At 42.8% G+C, this 22,099-nt stretch overlaps 1 protein-coding gene across 2 annotated transcripts in view; it reads left to right on the top strand.

The window, feature by feature from the left end:
- The window catches only part of FBXL17 (F-box and leucine rich repeat protein 17), a 415,020-nt gene that overhangs the window by 106,710 nt on the left and 286,211 nt on the right, over positions 1-22,099 (top strand). For both annotated transcript variants that reach the window (XM_038770404.1, XM_038770405.1), the window contains exons 5-6: positions 1,362-1,469; positions 21,245-21,375. In XM_038770404.1, the coding sequence (XP_038626332.1) occupies positions 1,362-1,469; positions 21,245-21,375 (239 nt within the window). The remainder of the gene's footprint in view (positions 1-1,361; positions 1,470-21,244; positions 21,376-22,099) is intronic.

The following is a 22,099-nucleotide window of genomic DNA, read 5'->3' as shown; positions in this document are numbered from 1 at the left end:
GGAGAGGTAGACACTAAAGCAAATACAGGGAGGGGGCAATCTCTCAATCAATGGTGTTTATTGAGCATTTACTCTGTGCAGAGCACAGTACTAAGAGCTTGGGAGAATACATTATGACAGAGGTGGCAGACATGTTTCCTGCCCATAATGAAATTATAGTCTAGAGGGAAGACATCTATTTGTCGGAACAGGTATTTGAACCCTAGACCCTTAGGTTAAAAGCCTGAGGGAATACAAAGTATAAGGATATGTGCCTAAGTGCTATAGGTGGGGTCTGAATACCCAAAGGAGTAGGTGATGCAGACAAACTGAAGGGACAGTAGTGTGAGTCATCGAAATATTAATCAAGTCAGGCCTCTGGGAGGAGATGTGACTTGAGAATGCTCTTTAAGGGCACTGGTCTGCGAGATATTAAGGGGCAGGGAATTCTCAGCAGGGAAGGCGAGCCTAAGTGAGTCAGTGGTTAGTGATGAGAACAAGACACAGTGAGTAGGATTGGCTTGAAAGGAGCAAAGTGTATAAACTGAGGTGAAGTGAGAGACCCGAAGATCAGTAGGGGAGAAGAGAGCTGATGGGAGTGCCTTAAAGACTCTTGTCAAGAGTTTCTCCTTAATGCAGAGAGGAATTGGAACAGTTGGACGTTTTTGCAGAGCAAAATTGCAGTCTCGTGGACCTGGAAAAAAAAGTCTCATACAAAATGAGAAAAAGAAGCTTAATACAAACATGAGAAAAAAGATTACACTGCTTTTTGCATTGGGGAGGCCGAAAAACCCCTGAAAACATTACTTAGAGCTACTAGGCCACATAAAGTATATTTACCGTTCCACAAAGGTTTGCTCTTTGAAAAGCAATTTGTATTTTAAAGGTAAAACATCATACTTATATTTCTTCAAGCATGGCCTTAGCAGGTGCTACTGGAAAGCTGAACTTAAAAATTGATTAAACGGAAGCCGTTTTAGATAGTTTCTACACTCCCGAGATATGGACAGCATGAGGTTCTAAAGGGGTTGGTGATAGCTTTCATTTGGTGATATTTTGATGCTGTGAAACATTTTGTATGAAAAAAGATGGAATGTTTTTGTTTCCCCTGAGGATAATCCAAGTGCTTAATTTTGAATCTCAGTGCCTTTAGAGTTAGCGATTACTGTCTCCATATTTTGCCAGAAGAGGAAACTATTTCCTTGCCTCATATGCTTGCTAGCCCCATAGACTTTCATCTTTTCTCTTTGATATTGCCTAGATCTAAAAATCTGAAGACACAACAATTCACCACTGGCGCTGAGACCCTTGCGGCTTTTTCCTGTTCTGAGTACAGTAGAATGCCAACTGTAACTATTTTTTTCCTCTCTCTCTTCACACAGGTGACAGATCAATCAGTAAAAGCTTTTGCCGAATACTGCCCTGAACTACAGTGTGTTGGCTTTATGGGGTGTTCTGTTACCTCTAAAGGAGTCATTCACCTAACCAAGGTAAGAAAAGGAGATACTTCATTTTACTACCCAAACATCCTAGATCTTAGTACTAATAAGCACCAAATGAACTTGAAAGCACATCGGATCATAATAGAAGAATTTCTTTCATAGACTACAAACACATTTGTCTCTTTGTATAGGCTGTAAACTCCCTGCAGGAAGGGATCACATCTACCAGTTCCATTATACTTTCTCAAGCACTGAGTGCAGTGCTCTGCGTGCAGTGAGCACTCAAGTGCCATTGATTAATTGATCTGGGCTCTGGAAATTGCCTAACAAATTTGCCTGCCATGAAAACTTCATTAAGCTTCTGAAACATCTTCCTGCGTGGGTGGCCATGTCAGAGCAAGGGGTGCCCTAGTTTATCTGTTCCCCATCATTGATGGGGTATCGCAAGGATGGGTAGCAAGGCCTGGTCCTGTTCTACTTGGTCTACGCAGCCATGCCATTCCTCCCTTCCCACTTGGACCAGGCGCCCCATGTGGGACAGGAACGACATCAGACCCGAATATCTTGTATCTGCATCAGTGCTTAGTACAGTGCGTGGCACATAGTGAGCACTTAGGAAGTTTCCACTCTTAATATACTTAGCCTCTAAAGGCCACATACTTGCACAATTGCACTGCTGAAGGAGGGAGTTCAGCATAGTCCTTTTTCTTATCTCAGTACTGGATCAATCGATCAATCAATTGTATTTATTGAGTGCTTACTGTGTGCAGAGCACTGTACTAAGCGCTTGGGAAGTACAAGTTGGCAACATATAGAGACGGTCCCTACCCAACAGTGGGCTTACAGTCTAGAAGGGGGAGACAGAGAACAAAACAAAACATTAACAAAATGAATAGATATGTACAAGTAAAATAAATAAGTAAATAGAGTAATAAATACATACAAACATATATACATATATACAGGTGTTGTGGGGAAGGGAAGGAGGTAAGGCGGGGGGGTGGAGAGGGGGAGGAGGGGGAGAGGAAGGAGGATGCTTAGTCTGGGAAGGCCTCCTGGACGAGGTGAGTTCTCAGTAGGGCCCTGAAGGGAGGAAGAGAGCTAGCTTGGCAGATTTGGGGAGGGAGGGCATTCCAGGCCCGGGGGATGACGTGGGCCAGGGGTCGACAGCGGGATAGGTGAGAACGAGGCACGGTGAGGAGATTAGCGGCAGAGGAGCGGAGGGTGTGGGCTGGGCTGTAGAAGGAGAGAAGGGAGATGAGGTAGGAGGGGGCGAGTTGATGGACAGCCTGGAAGTCGAGGGTGAGGAGTTTCTGCCTGACTGAGCCCCCTCCTTCCTCTCCCCCTCCCCCCCCTCCATCCCCCCCACCTTACCTCCTTCCCCTCCCCACAGCACCTGTATATATATATATATATATATATATATATATACATGTTTGTACATATTTGTTACTCTATTTTACTTGTACATATCTATTCTATTTATTTTATTTTGTTAATATGTTTTGTTTTGTTGTCTGTCTCTTCTAGACTGTGAGCCCGCTGTTGGGTAGGGACCGTCTCTATATGTTGCCAACTTGTACTTCCCAAGCACTTAGTACAGTGCTCTGCACACAGTAAGCGCTCAATAAATACGATTGAATGAATGAATGAATGCGCAGGTTGATTGGTAGCTACTGGAGATTTTTGAAGAGGGAAGTAACATGCCCAGAGCGTTTCTGGACAAAGACAATCCGGGCAGCGGTGTGAAGTATGGATTGAAGTGGGGAGAGACAGGAGGATGGGAGATCGGAGAGGAGGCTGATACAGTAGTCCAGACGGGATAGGATGAGAGCTTGAACGAGCAGGGTAGCGGTTTGGATGGAGAGGAAAGGGCGGATCTTGGCAATGTTGCGGAGGTGAGACTGGCAGGTTTTGGTGATGGCTTGGATGTGAAGGGCGAACAAGAGAGCGGAGTCGAGGATGACACCAAGGTTGCAGGCCTGTGAGATGGGAAGGATGGTAGTGCCGTCAACAGTGATGGGAAAGTCAGGAAGAGGGCAGGGTTTGGGAGGGAAGACAAGGAGTTCAGTCTTGTACATGTTGAGTTTTAGGTGGCGGGCAGACATCCAGATGGAGATGTCCTGAAGGCAGGAGGAGATGCAAGCCTGGAGGGAGGGGGAGAGAGTAGGGGCAGAGATGTAGATTTGGGTGTCATCAGCGTAGAGATGATAGTTGAAGCCGTGGGAGCGAATCAGGTCACCAAGGGAGTGAGTGTAGATCGAGAACAGAAGGGGACCAAGAACTGAACCTTGGGGAACCCCCCCAGTAAGGGGATGGGAGGGGGAGAAGGAGCCTGCAAAAGAGACTGAGAATGAACGATGGGAGAGATAAGAGGAGAACCAGGAGAGGACGGAGTCTGTGAAGCCAAGGTTGAATAGCGTGTTGAGGAGAAGGGGGTGGTCCACAGTGTCGAAGGCAGCTGAGAGGTCGAGGAGGATTAGGATAGAGGATTAGGATTAGGATAGGATCACCCTTGAACCACTCTGGACAAATGGACACTAAGTCAATATGTTGTCTAGACTGTAAGCTCATCCTTTGGACTGTAAGCTCCTTGTGGGCAGGAATGTGGCCTACCAACTCTGTGCCATTATTATATTGTACTCTCCCAAGCACTTAGTTCATTGCTCTGCCCACAGTAAGCAATACGATTGATTGATGTTGTCAAAGAGATGTTAAAAATAAGTTAAAATCTATGTAAATTACTGAAGTGAATAAGGCAAGCTCTTTGATTTTATTGATTTGATCTCCTTTTTATAAATATGTAGAGTAGGAAAAAAACATGGAGTCTGTTTTTGCTTGTGACCACCCCTCCCATAAAAATCCATCAGGGGGCTCTTTGTAGCTGAGGGGTTCTCTGCTGACAAGAGCCCAGCGAGGAAGGAAGACACACTGCTTGGCCTTCGTGTCAGTGGGCCCCATTTGCTGCCAGGTGATTCTTAAACGATCCCGTGCTCGAAGGGAATTCTACTTCATCTCAACTTTCTTGGAAATGAAAATTTATTTAGCACTTATTGGATGTTTGGTCCAGTGTTGGGTCTTATTGGTCCTAGAGAGGAGATTTCTTTGTTTGGCTCTTGCAAGGAAAGGGGGCTCAAACTATGGCATGAAAAATTACATATTTAAAGGCAGTAAAATGCTGCTGTTTAGAGAGAGAACGTGGCCCTGGGTTCTTTTTCCTTACTGTTGTAGCTGATGTTTCAGCCTAAGCCAGAGTCTTTTGAGCCAGTTATTACCTGGAGTTAAGGTTTTGATTTTTCTGCCATTAATGGTGGCTTTAATGAGTGCCATTATGCAGCCAGCCAGGCCTGAATCAAAATGGATGTCAAAGGCATGAAAACTTTTTTCCTCTCCTTAAAAATTGCCTTTTTAAAAGTTCAGGGAATGCAAATAGCCAATTAAACAAACAAGTCCCTGAAATCACAAACCCAAAAGGTCCTAGGTTATTTTTAAGCATCTCTCGAGTCCCAGACTTCCTTCCGTCATGGATCCATGAATTTTACGTTAGAGTACCAATTCTTCTGTAGAATAGTAAGACTTATGACAGAATTTATCTACTGCTTAGTGATTAATTTTTCTCCAAGAGCAAGCTTCTTACCTATATTTTCCTAACATCTATGATTTATAGTGACCTTTTCAAACTTATGAAATAAAGCCAAAATAAAATCCAAATGAAATGAAACATATTTTATAATTCCCATGCAAAAATAGTAAGAATCAGGGAAACCATAGCATTCTACGAAATTAAAGACTATGCATATTAGTGAATATAACTTAAATTTTTTTTTAAATCTTGCTTATATAAGCTCCGAAGATTTAGTCTTTATTCATTGCAGCCTACTAAACCACCAAAAACTAACCAGGCAGCTATTTGTACTTTATAGAAAAGTATTACTCATTGTCAATCAATCAATCAATCAATCAATCGTATTTATTGAGCGCTTACTATGTGCAGAGCACTGTACTAAGCGCTTGGGAAGTACAAATTGGCATCACATAGAGACAGTCCCTACCCAACAGTGGGCTCACAGTCTAAAAGGGGGAGACAGAGAACAGAACCAAACATACCAACAAAATAAAATAAGTAGGATAGAAATGTACAAGTAAATTAAATAAATAAATAAATAGAGTAATAAATATGTACAACCATATATACATATATACAGGTGCTGTGGGGAAGGGAAGGAGGTAAGACGGGGGGATGGAGAGGGGGACGAGGGGGAGAGGAAAGAAGGGGCTCAGTCTGGGAAGGCCTCCTGGAGGAGGTGAGCTCTCAGCAGGGCCTTGAAGGGAGGAAGAGAGCTAGCTTGGCGGATGGGCAGAGGGAGGGCTTTCCAGGCCCGGGGGATGACGTGGGCCGGGGGTCGATGGCGGGACAGGCGAGAGCGAGGTACAGTGAGGAGATTAGTGGTGGAGGAGCGGAGGGTGCGGGCTGGGCAGTAGAAGGAGAGAAGGGAGGTGAGGTAGGAGGGGGCGAGGTGATGGACAGCCTTGAAGCCCAGGGTGAGGAGTTTCTGCCTGATGCGCAGATTGATCGGTAGCCATTGGAGGTTTTTGAGGAGGGGAGTAATATGTCCAGAGCGTTTCTGGACAAAGATAATCCGGGCAGCAGCATGAAGTATGGATTGAAGTGGAGAGAGACACGAGGATGGGAGATCAGAGAGAAGGCTAGTGCAGTAGTCCAGACGGGATAGGATGAGAGCTTGAATGAGCAGGGTAGCAGTTTGGATGGAGAGGAAAGGGCGGATCTTGGCAATGTTGCGGAGCTACATTGTCTACATTGTCTACTGGTAAGGTTTATTTGACGTATTTTGTCATGCATTTCTTTTCAAGAACTAGGATAACAGTGTATATCAGCATGACCCTAGAAAATAAATTAATTTATCTTTCAAATAACTCAATTTTGGAATATCCTAACGAGTAAAATGAACCGACACATTTCTTTGAGGCAGTTACAAAGCAGTGAGCTTCAGGCTACGGACAAACCTTAATTTTTCGAAATGTATTAGAATATTTTACAATCTTCTTAAAGAGTCCTTTCCTGAGTTCTGTTGTGATGAACCTATCAATTTGCTTGTAATCTTCCTAATATTTTTTTTACCATGTGCAGTATCCATTATGCCAAAATGTGGTATATTCAAGGCCTGTTTAGATATCGTTCCTGGAACTCCTTTAAAGTTTTCCAACATTACTTTTCTCCTGTCTCCAACACATGAGGTCAGCCTTTATCCAAGAAAGGGATTAGGACATGGTTTCCTTTTTTGTCCGTATTTTTTCCATGTAATTCAGAGTTTTCAGGTAAGGTTTGTGTGTGGTCTGTCATCCAATTTTGAACAATGATATGAAAAGAAGACCCAAGTTGTATGGCTGTGTTGGGGAATAAGGATGTTGTAGATGGGAAATGTGTCTGTTGATTTTTATACCAAACTCTCCCAAGCGCTTAGTACAGTGCTCTGCACACAGTATGCACTCAAAAAAATGCAGTTGATTGATTGAGGGAGTCTATCCCACTTCCTCAGAAGCCTAAAGTGGGACCCATTAGGATTCATTCTTAGGCATTTTACTCGGTGGGGCTGGGCCCATAACAGCTGTCACTGTGATGATAATAATAATAGTATTTTTTAAGCGTTTACTATGTGCCAGGCACTGTACTAAGCACCGGGGTGGATATAAGCAAATTGGGTTGGACACAGTACCTGTCCCATGTGGGGCTCACAGTCTTAATCCCCATTTCACAGTTGAGGTAACTGAGGCATAGAGAAGTGAAGTGACTTGCTTACAGGTACGCAGCAGACAAGTGGCTGAGCTGAGATTAGAACACATGACCTTCTGACTCTCAAGCCTGTGCTCTATCCCCTGCACCATACTGCTTCTCACTGTACTGGCTGTGTGCACTGTCAGCTCAACCAAACTGGCTACGCTCGACATAGGAATGGGAACTTCCAGCATGGCTGGACGCATGACACATTGCCACCCCGAAAACTCCCATTCACAGCTTGGAAAGGCCTGTTTCATGTAGCTAAACAGCCATGGCTGCCTACCAAAAGCTGCTCGCCGCCATCCACTGCCACTATTTTTACTGGTTACTTGCTACTCTTTGCCTACTGCTTGTGGTTGCCTAGCTTTGCTGGTGGCATTGGCTGCCTGCTCTTGGATCACTTAAAAATGGTAGGATTAGGTGGAGCCCCTCCCCACCAACCATCACTCCCATTTTTCTTCTTCCCTCTCCTCCCTTTCCTGTCTCCCTTCTTCCCCCCAGGTCTTTGTCACACTTTAATGTCAAGCATAGAGTGATTGACACTAAAAATCATGACCAGTATTGCTGAAGGAAAATGATGAGAAAAATAGATATATGTGTGTGTGCTTATGTGTATATGTGTGTGTGGGGTGTGTGTGTGTGTGTGTGTGTGTGTGTGTGAGACTACTCTCGGCAGCGGTGGATCATGCAAACATAAGCACGGTAATATTAATGTTGTAAATAGTAATAGGTAGTCCTCAATTTTAAATGACTGATTGGAGTAGTACCAAAAATGAGTCCAGGAATGTGGTTGGAAAATAGCCATTATACATTATATTGGGATACAGACCAACACTCCTAGCCCTGAAACCAGGCATTCTGCAGCTTGATAAAGATAGTTAAATAGTGGAGTTTATTGATAAAACAATTTGCTTAAGTAGAATACTATTCCAGAAACCCATTTGGAGAAGATAAACCAGCCTGGTAGAAGAGTTGATTCAAATGTGAAGATTTTAAGTACAGCAAAACAAAGCCAATCTCAGCAACTATAGGGATTTCACATACGTTTCCTTAATACCTTAAGGAAATGGGGATTCATTATTTGCGGGGCTCAATTCAGTAGACAGTTTTTCTGGATATGGGTTATGTAACTAGGAGATTTTAAAACTCAACTATGAATAACGGTAATATGCTTGTCTTCCCTCTATTGTTATAATGTGTGGTAAATGCTGTCGTTGAAACTAAAGTTAGTCTGAAAAATATAAATAGAGAATTCTAGAACTACTGCTAATGACAATAGGAGAGGAAGCAGCATTGCATAGTGGAAAGAGCATGGGCAGAAGGACCTCGGTTCTAACCCCGCCTCTGCCACTTGCCTGCTTTGTGACCTTGGGCAAGGCACTTCACTTCTCTGTGTCTGTTACCTCATCTGTAAAATGGGGATTCAGACGGTGAGCCCCGTGTGGGACAGGGACTGTGTCCAACCTGATTAGTATGTATCTATCGCAGTGCTTAGTACAGTCACTGGCACATAGTAAGCACTTAACAGATACCATAAAAAAGAGAGCAAATTCTCTGCATGAACCTCCTGAGTGTGCAGCAGTGTTCCCATTGTAGCCTTCAAGAGAAGAGCAAGCTGCCTCCCCTACTTTCTTTTGCTCCATTTTAATAAGGTGTAAACAGCATGGCCTTGTGGAAAGAGTGTAGGCCTGGGAGTTGGAAGAAACTGAGGGACTGATAAGTTCAGTGACTCACACCAGGTCATACAGCAGAGCGAGAACCCAGGTCCTCCAACTCCCAGAGCTGTACTCTTATTCCACTAGGCCAGGCTGCTTTTCATTCATTCATTCACTCTTATTTACTGAGTGCTTACTGTGTGCAGAGCACTGTACTAAGCGCTTGGGAAGTACAAGTTGGCAACATAAAACCAACACTCCTTTGAAAATAGTAAGCACATAAAGATGGCTCCTTTTCCGTAAGAATAATAATTGTGGTGTTTGTTAGGCACTTTGGAGCCAATTACTGACCTAAGTACTAGAATAGATACAGGATATTCAAATCAGACAAAATCCATGTTTCTGCTTTTTGTTCGAGTGAAAACTCCTTGAAGGCAGGGACACACACATCTCTTATTCAGTTGTACTCTCCCATGCTCAATCAGTCCTTTTCATTGATTGCCTACTGTGTGCCGAGCACTGTACTAAGTGCTTGGGAGAGTGGAACGTAACAGAATTAGTAGACACATTCTTTGCCCACAAGGAGCTTACAGTTTAGGGGGGAAGACAGACATTAATATAAATATATAAATTACCCATATGAGCCTAAGTGCCATGGGGCTGAGGGAGCAGTAAATAAGAGGTGCAAATCCAAGTGCAAGGGTGACATAGAAGGGAGTGGGAGAAAAGGAAGTGAGGGCTTATTCAAGGAAGGCCTCTTGGAGGAGATGTGCTTTTAATAAGGCTTTTACTACAGTGTTCTATACTTACTCCTCAAATACTGTTCATTGATCTGAGGCTGCTTTTTGATCTCCAAAGTTTCTGCCCAAGGCGTGATCTGCACAACAGGTGTTTTTCTTTTGGTGCAATGGTTTTCAAAAAGTCCATCGCTGTTCCACATTCATCATTTGAGATGGTTCTGCTCTGTGCTTGCCTGTACTCCCTTTTTCTCCTACTGCCTGTGACGCTGTATGGCAGTGAGGGGTTCCTAACCGGTTAAAAACATAAATCAAACCCTCATTCCCAGTAAAACTGGATTTTTGACTTGCCAATGGTGCACTTGACTCCAGAGTTCCCATAGTAACACAGAAGTCCTGCAATCCCGGTCATCTTTCACATTTCTCATTCCAACAGGGAAGAAACAACCTTGTTGAATTGCTGGTTTCAATGTGAGGAAATGGTGGGTACACTTGAACCTTTTCAACCACACCTGTGCCCATAGACAGTGATTCACTATCAGAGGCATCATTTTTATTATGAAGACCTTAGACCTTTGCTAACATCATTGTCTGCTCTCCTAGGTATGATAGTAAGCCCTTTTGAAAATTTCATGCTGCAATTTATCAATTATAAACCATTCATGACAATTGGACGTGATTCCTAACTTTGTGCGTTAATTGCTCAAGGGAACTCTGAATGCCTTTTACATTTAGAGGTACAGTATTTAGTATTGGTATAAACTTAGCTATTTTTGGTACATTTCAGAATTTGCTGGGATGAAATGACCATTATTAAATATTATTATCTCTTGAAGCAATCAGAATTCATTGTTAGTAGTGTTTCCTCAGAACATATTCTTCATCAAATACCATAAGCCTTTTGGGATGAAGTATTTAAAGTTTTATACCAAGATATACATTTTCTCTGATCTTTATTACCCCAACCTATTAGAGCTCCCACTGTGTTCCCTAAACTGTATCCAAAGTAAAGTGATCTGTATCTGTAACAAAAAGTTCTTAAATTTGACCAGAATTTACTTCTGTTTAATTTCAAACATTCATAAGAGTAAGAAGATTGAGATGCCCTTCTCTTTCTGAAAGGACACAGTTCAGCAACTTTCCCACAGGTATCCTTTGTGCCAGTCGTGCTCAAATGTCTTCTCGGCAGGCCAAGTGTTCTTGGCTAATTGCAAACTCTGAGGGTCTTCCTTTTTCAGCTCTTGCCCATTTTTGTTATCTGTCAGTTGCTCTTGGCCTAATAATGCAGCTTTGTTGGAAACATTGTAAGGGAGCATCTGGATTGTATGAGCAGTTTGGTCGATTAGAAAAGTGTGAAGAGTTGCAAAGGCAAGACTGCATAAGGTTACCTTTACAAAGAACAAAGAAGATTACCTAGTCATCAGCAAAGTCGAAGTAGCCAGCCCTGGTAGTGTCTTTTGGATCCACCTCATTTATTACGTCCCCACCAATCCTAGCATTCTTTGATCGTAATCATCTTTAAAATTTGAAGCACCTGGATCGGATGGTATTTCTTGAGGAATCTAGATGCAAGGAGGGAAATGAATAGGGAAAGAGGGAAAGATACCCCCAGCTGCATTTTATATCTCCCAATCTGGATGTCCCAGAACAAGGCTCATTCTTGTTCCCATGCCATTACTGGCTTTCCTGAACTCTTGATGGCCTCATGTCCTGTTCTTTCCCTGCCCACCACCACCGGTGTGGCAGTAGCATACAAATTAAACTGAGGATGGTGTGGAAAAGCCTGAAATGATATCTGTAATGACCCAGACATCTGAAGTCAAGGTGCTTGTGGTAGTGTTCAGTAGTTAGGGGTCTATGAATTCAAAACGCTCCTTAATTTTTCTACAGAACATTCCCTGTCAGTCCCAGCGTGCTGCCGAAGGTTAGGTTTGTCTTGGGTAGATTTGGATCAGTAACATATGTTTCTGCTGTGAAAGTCTCCCCACATGCAGACTTGACCCATGCTTTTTGTCCTCTTTATAGATGGCACATAGTTTCCAAATTTGGGAGGGGGGGCGGGGTGTGGGGTGTGTGTGTGTGTGTGTGTGTGTGTGTGTGTGTACACACTATCTGGCTAGGCTTCTGGTGCTTTACAACTTTCATCTGGCAGCAGTCAAAGCAGTTTGGAGGGTAAGTGGTGCGGCATTTTTAGGTAGGTCTCTGAGGCCGCTGAAGGTGTGTGTCTGAAGTTCAGGCAGTTCTCAGATTTATGACACAGTCGATTCCTGAAAACTGTGTCAAGCCAAAGTGCTATTTTTTAGAACCAATTTTCTGATAGTGAAATTGTTAAAATGGGGGATTGGTTCCAGAACTAGGGCCAGATAAGCCCCGACCTTCCCACCTTGTCTAGCCATCCACAGCTCTCTGCCCTTTTATGCCATCCCTTCCCTTTCATGGACCCACCCCCCTGCCTTCCCATCTCCCTTGTGCTCCTTCTCCATTCTTATTGGCAGCCTGGCACAGTGGAAAGAGCACGGGCTTGGGAGTCAGAGGTTGTGGGTTCTAATCCCAGCTCTGCCACTTGTTTGTTGTATGACTTCGGGCAAGTCACTTCTCTGTGCCTCAGTTCCCTCATCTGTAAAATGGGGATGAAGATGTGAGCCCCACGTGGGACAACCTGATTACTTTGTATCCCCCCCAGTGCTTAGAACAGTGCTTAGCATATAGTAAGGGCTTAACAAATGCTATTGTTATTAGTAGTAGTATGTGGGACATGGACTGTGAACAACCTGATTGCCGTGTATCCACCCCAGACCTTAGAAACCGTTCTCCAAGAAGGAAGCAATTTGTTAATGGAAAAAACAATAAAGGTTTGTGGGGCTATAGAAGAGGTAGCCCAGTGGTGGCTAACGCTACACGTGGTTCTTCCTGTGCCATGCTGCTCTTCCGCATATGCTTTATCACGTATTATTTTGCCACAGCAGCAGTGGTGGGTTGTAGTGGGCCATTGCTCCAGCTCTTCTGGTGCCCAATCACACATCCACTTAGACCTTGTCCTGGCTTTCTTCATCACTTCCACTGCTCACTTGCTCTCCTTGTCCCCTCTCCCCAACAACCAGAAGGCCCGCTCTCAGTACCTCATCTATTTCTTTTCTCCCACCCCCCGACAAATCTCCTCCCAGGCTCATTGTTCCAATTAAAGGGATTTTTTTTTTTTTATCGGCAACTCTTGGCTATGTCATGTTTTTAGTTAGCAGTTCATGAGACCTGGCCATGCCTGAGCTAAGGTCTCTGGATGTAATCTTTGATCATCATCTTCAATCCCAGCTCTGCAACTTATCATCTGTGTGACTTTGGGCAAGTCACTTAACTTCTCTGTGCCTGTTACCTCATCTGGAAAATGGGGATTAAGACTATGAGCCCCACGTGGGATAATCTGTTTACCTTGTATCTACCCAGTGCTTAGAACAGGGCTTGGCACATAGTAAGCACTTAAAAATACCAAAATTATTAATTATTATATCCCAAAAATACTTAGGAGAGGAGACTTTCAGGGGACTCAGGAGAGGCTTTAGAAAGCAACACAAGAAAATAGCGATCAATCAGTGGTATTTATTGAGCACTTACTGTGTGCAGAGCACTGTTCCAAGTGTTTGGGAGAGTAGAATACAAGAGATGCCACAAGCTTTTGTAAACTGGCAGAATAATAACTGAATAAAGCATAATTAAATAAATCTTTTATACCTGCAAGCAAACTACATAGAACAATGATTAACCAAAGAAGAAATTAAACTTAGTGAGTGAACTAGCTACTTGAGGAAAATGTCTTGCCTAGATAGTCCTAGCTTTTGACTTAAAAAAAATGAAGCATATTATTGTTTCAGGGCCTTTTGTTACTTCAAGTTGAAATGTTAGGAAGATCGTATTTTCCCCATCTCTTTTGTATTCCTAACTGAAGTTTCAGGACTGATTTTCATTTATCATTCCTGATGGGTGATTTCAACAATCTAGGCTGATTTTTGCCTAATAGAGATAGTATTAATTAAGCATATTTATTGAACACTTACAATGTGCAGAACACTGTGCTAAGTGCCCGGGAGAGTACACTGTAACAGAGTTGGTAGACACATTCCCAGCCCACAATGAGCTTTCAGTCTGGGAGTGGGGGTGTATTACAATTTGTTATTATTTCATTCTGAATTGGAAGTTGGGTGTAACATTCAAGAAGTTTTCCATCACAAGGCCATAGTCCAGTGATAAATCTTGTCTTTTTCACTTGTTCATGGAAAGGTCTTCCCAGATTATTAGCAACAGTTCAATTTATTTTCTAGGACTTAGACCTGGTCCTTACTGCTCAAAGAAAGTGCTTTCATAGTCTGCTTTCAGTTTTTAACAGTTCCTTCTTTTTATTATGCATATGTTTCTTCCATGGTCTTTATTTTCTACCTTTTAAAATACAAAGCTCTCCATATGCTTCACTGGGTGGAAAGAATACTGTGCTTTCTACCAGAAGTTTCTTTGCCGACCACACCTACTTTTTGGTTCTGGGCTGTGATTTTCGAACCAAAATAAAGACTATTTCTGGGAAATGATATTTTCACTGCCTAGGGAGATCTCAGTGTTTCAGGCAATTAAAAATTATTGTATCTTATTAGAAAGACCCAAGAGGAGCTCAACCTCAGGGATCTTGAAATACCGCCGGTGCAAAAACCAGGCAGCCTTCCCAGGGAGAGCACTGTTAGAGTGTGATCACGTTAATCCTCAGAAGAGAATTAGATCATGTAGTTTCATCTCAGAAACCTGCTCTAGGGTGGCTATTTCCAATTTACTGCTGTCTTCCTTCAGATTTTTCGGTTCTCCCATCCTGCATTCGGGGATAACTATGTAAAATGGGTGCGGCTAAGCATTAAAAAAAAAAATTATTACAACCAAGTGTTTTTCCAGCCCAGAAAGTTTTCACCACCCCTCTTCAGACATGATGTTATAGCAGTAGAGCATGTTGATGGGAGTGAATGTGAAGTGGTCAGAAACACAGTCTTGGAATTGAGTGGTAATGTTTATGCTAGTCTGCTGTCTTTTCATATTGATCACATTGGTTTAGGAAGAGGAGCAGGATTGGCAACTAGATGTCAGGAGTGACAGGTGGAATGTAAATTTTTCTTACTGTGCAGTTTGTTTCTGCTTCAATTTGAAGGGCCAGAGGCAGCCTTGTAAACAAAGAGGGCATGGTAGGTCAGTGTTGCTTCTCTACCAAGTGCTTAGTACAGTGCTTTCCACTCCATAAGGGTCCAGTAAATACAATTCATTGATTTTTTTTTTTTTTTCCCCTGGTGAGCTCTTCCCATCTGCAGCTTTGACTCACCCAAAATGGAAATCTGGAAGAGTTGTCGTATCGGTTACAGAGAACTTTCTTGTATGTTTTCTACAAATGTGTATTTGCAGAAAAAAATGTATAGAAAATGGTAGAAAATAACTCCCCCACCATGAGCTTAATGTCTCAGATTAAGGGTGTGGGTTAAAACTCTTGGAGATGGAGTGGCTCAGCTGGTAACTATTATCTAATCAGCATGAGCGCTGAGTGAGGAAACTGGGAAGGTGCTAGCTCACACTCTCAAACAGTTAACTTGGCCACTGAGCAAGCAAAACTAATTCCCGGAATAAGGGCTCAAGCATTTATCTTCTACTCTGAGCTCTGACATAAGCCCGGGGCCTGTATTTGATATTGTAAAGCCTGAGGTATGGCTCAGGGTGTTTCTATGTGATTGAGAGCCTGAGCTTAGTGTTAAGGGAATCTAAACCAGAAGGAAACAATTGTTATTGATTCCCTGAAGGGTGCATGGCCTGAGAGACCAGGCAGAGTTAGGATGAATTTCACATTTTCCAACCAACATATTTCTCAACCATTCCTACTACTTGCCTCATCAACAAACCAACCAGTGACACTATCTGTCTCTAACATTTTCTTGTAGAAAAGTGTAAGAGACCAGTTAAAAGTGAAAAATGCAAAATTTTACTTTAAAACATATTTATTTAGATAGTTTATCCAGTAGATTTGGGGTTGGAACTACCAGTAAGAGTTTATTTTACTAACCTTTCAAACACAGTAGTATCTCCAGATACAGTGTCAAGTACAGAAATGGAAAAGAAATACTAAAATGAGTACAAATTTGAGTGCTGTGCTCTAACTGATAAGAGGCACAGGTAAGGAAGATAAAATGCAAGACAATACTGCAAACTGCTTACTTATCAATTTCACTTCCTTTCCCCCTTGAATCACATAAAGATTAAATTTTTTTCTCAGTCGAGAGAACGAGTTTGAAGTGTTTATATTTTCACTGGGGAGAAGATTCTTGGCTCCTGTTAGGGGAAAAAGTGACAGGCTTCAGCTTCAGCTCAGGGCTGCTCACTCTGTGCTGTTTGTTCATTATGAGCTCAGGAAATTTCATATGGAAAAGAGAAAGGAATGGAAAGAGAAGTCTTAGAAGAAGTTAATTAGATAGTGGTGCCACTGCCAGACAGAGTGAAAGAGGAGAAGCAGTGCATTAGTTCTGAATTGGTATATTAAGATACAGAAATCCAATTAACAAATTAATATTTCTGCAGCTTGAGACAGTGATTAAAAATGTGGTGAATTTAGACTGGGCAGAATTCCTATCAGAGAGATGAAACCTATGACAATTTACAAAGGGTTTTTTGGAGTTTTTTTGATCGGTATTTTAAGAAGCAACATGTAAATAGGTGAATGATGGTGCCTTTTGATGTTGAACGACTTTGCTCAGTGAAATGGGAAAATTTTGCATGAATAAATATTTTGCTATTAATAAATGCTGTTGTTTCTATAGATACCTTACATATGAGGAGTGTTGACCAAGGATAATACTGTTTTAGTGTCTCAAAGTTTCTTCTCTAAACTTCATACCCCAATAAGATTTAATGTTTAACCACCTCTGTCATAAATTGGTGTGAAGAGAAGGGGAGTTCTGAGTAGGGTGAAGAGTAGAGAGTAAGTGTTGAATTCCATTTTACAGATGAGGCAACTGGGGCATTGAGAGGTAAGTGACTTATCTAAGGTCACACAGTAGGCAAGTGACAGAAATGGAATTAGAACTCAGGTTCTCTGACTCTCAAGCTCATCCTCTTTCCATTAGGCCACCCAGGTTCTTGTGGTCTGGATTTGTCTACTTTAACTCAGGACGGAGAAGGCAGTTTTTGTACCATTCTGGCACCCCACAGTGGATACCACTCACTGCAGCTGCACACAAGTCAGATACATAGCATGTTTTCAGAAACACCATGGCCTAATGGAAAGAACATGGGCCTAGGAGTCACATTTCACTCCTCTAATGCCAACCTCTTCACTGTACCTCAATCTCATCTATCTCGCTGCTAACCTCTCGCCCACCTCCGGCTTCTGGGCCTGGAACGCCCTCCCTCTTCATATCTGGTAGATGGTCAATCTCCCCCCTTCAAAGCCAGATTGAAGGAACATCTGCACCAAGGGGCCTTCCCTGAATAGGTCCTCATTTCCTCTTCTCCCTCTCCCTTCTGTGTCCCCCTAGCGCTTGGATTTGCACCCCTCTCTCAGCCCCACAGCACTTTTGTACATATCTGTAATTTATATTAAGGTCTGTCTCTCTAGATTGTGGGCTTGTTGTGGGTAGGGAATGTCTACCAACTCTGTTCTAGTGTACTCTCCCAAGTGCTTAGTAAGTGCTCTGCACACAGTAAGCACTCAATAAATATGGTTGGTTCTAATCCTGCTCCACCACTTCCTTGCTGTGTGACTTTGTGCAAGTCTCCCTACCTCAGTTCCCTTATCTTGTAGACTGTGAGCTCATTGTGGGCAGGAATGTGTCTGCTTGTTTATTGTACTCTCCCAAGTGCTTAGTACAGTGCTTTGCATTCATTCATTCAATCGTATTTATGGAGCGCTTACTGTGTGCAGAGCACTATACTAAGCGCTTGGGAAGTACAAGTTGGCAACATATAGAGACGGTCCCTACCCAACAGTGGGCTCACAGTCTAGAAGGGGGAGACAGAGAACAAAACAAAACATATTAACAAAATAAATAGAATATGTACAAGTAAAATAAATAGAGTAATAAATACGTACAAACATATATACATATATACAGGTGCTGTGGGGAAGGGAAGGAGGTAAGGCGGGGGGGATGGAGAGGGGAAGGAGGGGGAGAGGAAGGAGGGGGCTCAGTCTGGGAAGGCCTCCTGGAGGAGGTGAGTTCTCAGTAGGGCCTTGAAGGGAGGAAGAGAGCTAGCTTGGCAGATGTGGGGAGGGAGGGCATTCCAGGCCGGGGGGGGATGACGTGGGCCGGGGGTCGACGGCTGGACAGGCGAGAACGAGGCACGGTGAGGAGATTAGCGGCAGAGGAGTGGAGGCTGCGGGCTGGGCTGTAGAAGGAGAGAAGGGAGGTGAGGTAGGAGGGGGCGAGGTGATGGAGAGCCTTGAAGCCGAGGGTGAGGAGTTTCTACCTGATGTGTAGGTTGATTGGTAGCCACTGGAGATTTTTGAGGAGGGGAGTAACATGCCCAGAGCGTTTCTGGACAAAGACAATCCGGGCAGCGGCGTGAAGTATGGATTGAGACAGGAGGATGGGAGATTGGAGAGGAGGCCGATACAGTAATCCAGATGGGATAGGATGAGAGCTTGAACGAGCAGGCTAGCGGTTTGGATGGAGAGGAAAGGGCGGATCTTGGCAATGTTGCGGAGGTGAGACTGGCAGGTTTTGGTGACGGCTTGGATGTGAGGGGTGAACGAGAGAGCGGAGTCGAGGATGACACCAAGGTTGTGGGCTTGTGAGACCGGAAGGATGGTAGTGCTGTCAACAGTGATGGGAAAGTCAGGGAGAGGGCAGGGTTTTGGAGGGAAGACAAGGAGTTCAGTCTTGGACATGTACACACAGTAAACACTCAAATGCAACTGAATGAATGAATTTGCAAAATGGGACAAAATACCTCTTCTCCGTTCCTCATTGACTGTGAGCCCCATGTAGGCCAGGGACTGTGCTTGTTCTGCTTAGTTTCTATCAACATGACTTAGTGGATAGAGCACCTGCCTGGGAGTCCGAAGGACCTGGGTTCTAATCCTGGCTCTGCCATTTGTCTGGAGTGCGAATTTGGGCAAGTCACTTAAGGTATCGGTGTCTGTTACCTCACCTGTAAAATGAGGATTAAGACTGAGTCCCATGTGGGACAGGGACTGTGCCCGACTTGATTAACTTGTATCTCCCTCAGAGCTTAGAACAATGCTTGGCACATAGTAAGCACTTAACAAATGCCATAATGTCAACCTCAGTGTTTAGCACAATGATTTGCACATTGTAAGTGCTTCACAAATACCATTACTACCATTATTATTGTTCTTACCTAGCACTGGAGCTTGATTATTGGTGGTGATAGATCAGTCGGTAGTAGGTGTCTGAAGGTTGAACTGACAGGATTTGTTGGGTAGGGACTGTCTCTATATGTTGCCAACTTGTACTTCTCAAGCGCTCAGTACAGTGCTTTGAACACAGTAAGCGCTCAATAAATACGATTGAATGAATGAATGAATTTGCTGACATTGAATATGTGGGTTGAATGAGAGATGAGTAGAGGACAAGGTCAAGGTCACAGGCTTCTGAGACAGGATGGGGGTGTTGCCCACAGTGATGGGAAAATCTTGGGGAAGGCAGGGTTTGGGTGGGAAGATGAGTTCTGTTTTGGACATGGTAAGTTTGAGATGCCAATGGGACATCCAAGTAGAGGTGTCTTGAACTGGGGAGGAAATGCGAGACTGCAGAGAAGGATAGGGGTCAGGGATGTAGATGTAAGTTTGGCAATCGTCCACATAGAGATGGTAGTTTTATAATACAATAAAAGGAGTGGTATTTGTTAAGTGCTTACTATGTGCCAAGCACCATAGTAAATGCTGTGGCAGATACAAAAAAATCAATTGGGACACAGACCCTGGCCCACATGGGACTCTCTGTCTAAGAGAAAGAGCAGATATTTAATTCCCATTTCATGGATGGGCTGCTGAGGCACTGAGAAGTTAAGTGACTTGTCCAAGGTCACACAGCAGGCAGGCAGCAGGACTAGCATTTCTCTGGCTCCGAGAGGTGTGCTCTCGCCCGCAAGCCATGCTGCTGCTTCTTCAAAGGGTGCCCTTAATACTTTAAAACCATCACTCCTCCCAAATGTCTTTCTACCGTATATTTTGAATAGAACAGTGCTGGAGTAATAGAGAAGTTTTCTGGCAATGCATGTCTTCCTGGATAGAATGTGATGGAGCAGTTATGTGAATGCACGCAGCATTGATGTGTGGTGTATTACAGAGTGTGTTTTCCTGAATGGAAGAGAATGTCGCTCCTGGTCTGTAGGAGAACTTGACCCCACAGGAAAAGCTTGACCTCCTACAAATACTTGGGATAGCCTGATTGAAGGGAATTGGGGATTGGATGCAAGAAGCTGGAAATTGAAGAAGCAGCATGGTCTAATGGGCAGAGCACGGTCCTGGGAGTTAGAAGTACCTGGGTTCTAATTTTGGGCTCTGACCACTTGTCTGCTGTGTGACCATGGGCAAGTCACTTCATTAAAGTGGGGATTAAGACGGTGAGCCCCACATGGCACATGGATGTTGTCCAACCCAACTGACTTGTATCCAGCCCAGCACCTAGTAGAGTGCCTGGCACATAGTAAGTGCTTAACCACTACTGTTTTGTTATTATCATTATTGTTATTAACCCAAGTAACCCTGGTGCTCAGAGTCCAAAGCAGCCCGCTAAAGCAGTTATTAAGGCTGAGGAACGCTCTCAGGTCTTAGTTGATATACCCAGTTACAAAGGACTTTCCTTGCATCCTCATACTGGGCCCCTGATGATCTCTGCATAGTGCCAACTTATGTTTTCCTCTGTGCTTGGAAAATGCAGAAAGAATTGCGTTGATTTCTTATACAGTTAAATAATTATTTCTGCATTGCTATGAAATCAAACAGACTTTTGGGGAGGCCGTTTTTAGCACGCAAAAAAGGCAAATCTTTAAATAGCTAAATTAAATGGTTGCATTCAAATACTTGGGAAGCTGAGATCATTTCCTTTCCTTCTCTCTTTTTCCTTTCTTCTTGTAAGTACCAAATGCAGAGGTGGAAGGAAGAGCAAATACAAGATCTTTTCTCTTTTTGCCTTTATGTGTTGGAGAATTTTCCTTTCTATCCCTCTCTCTCCATCTTCCTCTCTCATTCTTTGTGGGTCTCTGGCACGGTTAGGATTTTAGAATGCTTCATTTATTGATGCTTAAGCTCTACCTTCAGCCCTGACCATTATCCAAGTTTAAAAAAAAAAAACTCCTCAAGGTGTTAAAGAGGAAAAGAAAGGAAATGTAAAGATTGAATGATCAGTAACGTGACTGCACAGAGGCTAGAGACAAATGACAGATTTTTCAGAGGTTCTAGGGTGAAGTTAATTTAGGGATGGATTATTTTAGTTTTTTTAACATGATTTTCAGGGGAGCAGTGTCTTAGGTTCAAATTGATTTTGCAACAAAACTGTATTTTGATTCCAATAGTTTATAGATCCTAATTTGGTAACATAGCATGTCACAATATTCTGAATGTATGTAACTGTTCAGCCTTGTCTCTCTTGTCTGTCTCATTAGCTAAAAAATCTTTCCAGCTTGGATTTGCGTCACATCACTGAACTGGATAATGAAACCGTAATGGAAATAGTCAAGAGGTGCAAGAATCTTACTTCACTCAATCTGTGTCTGAACTGGATCATTAATGACAGGTAACAATTGTAACATCTTAAAAAAATACTTGACTGTAGAAAACCAGATTTGACCTAGTAGGCTTAGCATTAACAATCAATGATGAGGCATGACAGCTTGCCAGAAAAGGGAAGGTATCATTCCTGTTTTTGAAAGTGATTTGCTTAAATTTTGAAAAACCTTCTTGGCACATGGATTTTGGTGTACATATGGTATATTAAATTAGTGCTGTATTCCATTAGAAGCAAATATAAGCATTGTATTTTTCTTGAAATTGGCATTAGGATGTGCAGGAGGAGTCTTGTTAAAATAAATTTTATTGTGAATGCTTCCTGGACTGAATTTGGGAAAAGTACACATGTACATAAGAATCAGCGGATTCCTTTGGGTAATTTGAGTCATTGGAATATTGAGTGGCATGGAGATGGAACTAATTGACAGTATAAATATTATACAAAATATAATTTTCATAGGAATCCAAGCAGGTAACCTTAATATCCAGTTTTGAGTTCTTTCCCATATATCTTCCCCATTTCTATTTCTACATAAATGTAATTAGTTCTAAAAATCCAAATCACACAAAAAGCGTGGCTTCTTATATATTTTAATTAAGATGTGAGCATATAAATGAGGAAAGGCTTCTCTAAAACCTATGACAAAATAGAAGCTATTGTTTGTTAAATTCTAGCTATTCAGCACACCATGCTATGAAAAAAAGAAAACCTTTAAAATAAATGTTATATT

This window comes from Tachyglossus aculeatus, chromosome X3 (assembly GCF_015852505.1).
Source record: "Tachyglossus aculeatus isolate mTacAcu1 chromosome X3, mTacAcu1.pri, whole genome shotgun sequence".
NCBI lineage: Eukaryota > Metazoa > Chordata > Mammalia > Monotremata > Tachyglossidae > Tachyglossus > Tachyglossus aculeatus.
This window is presented reverse-complemented; position numbering and strand designations above follow the sequence as displayed.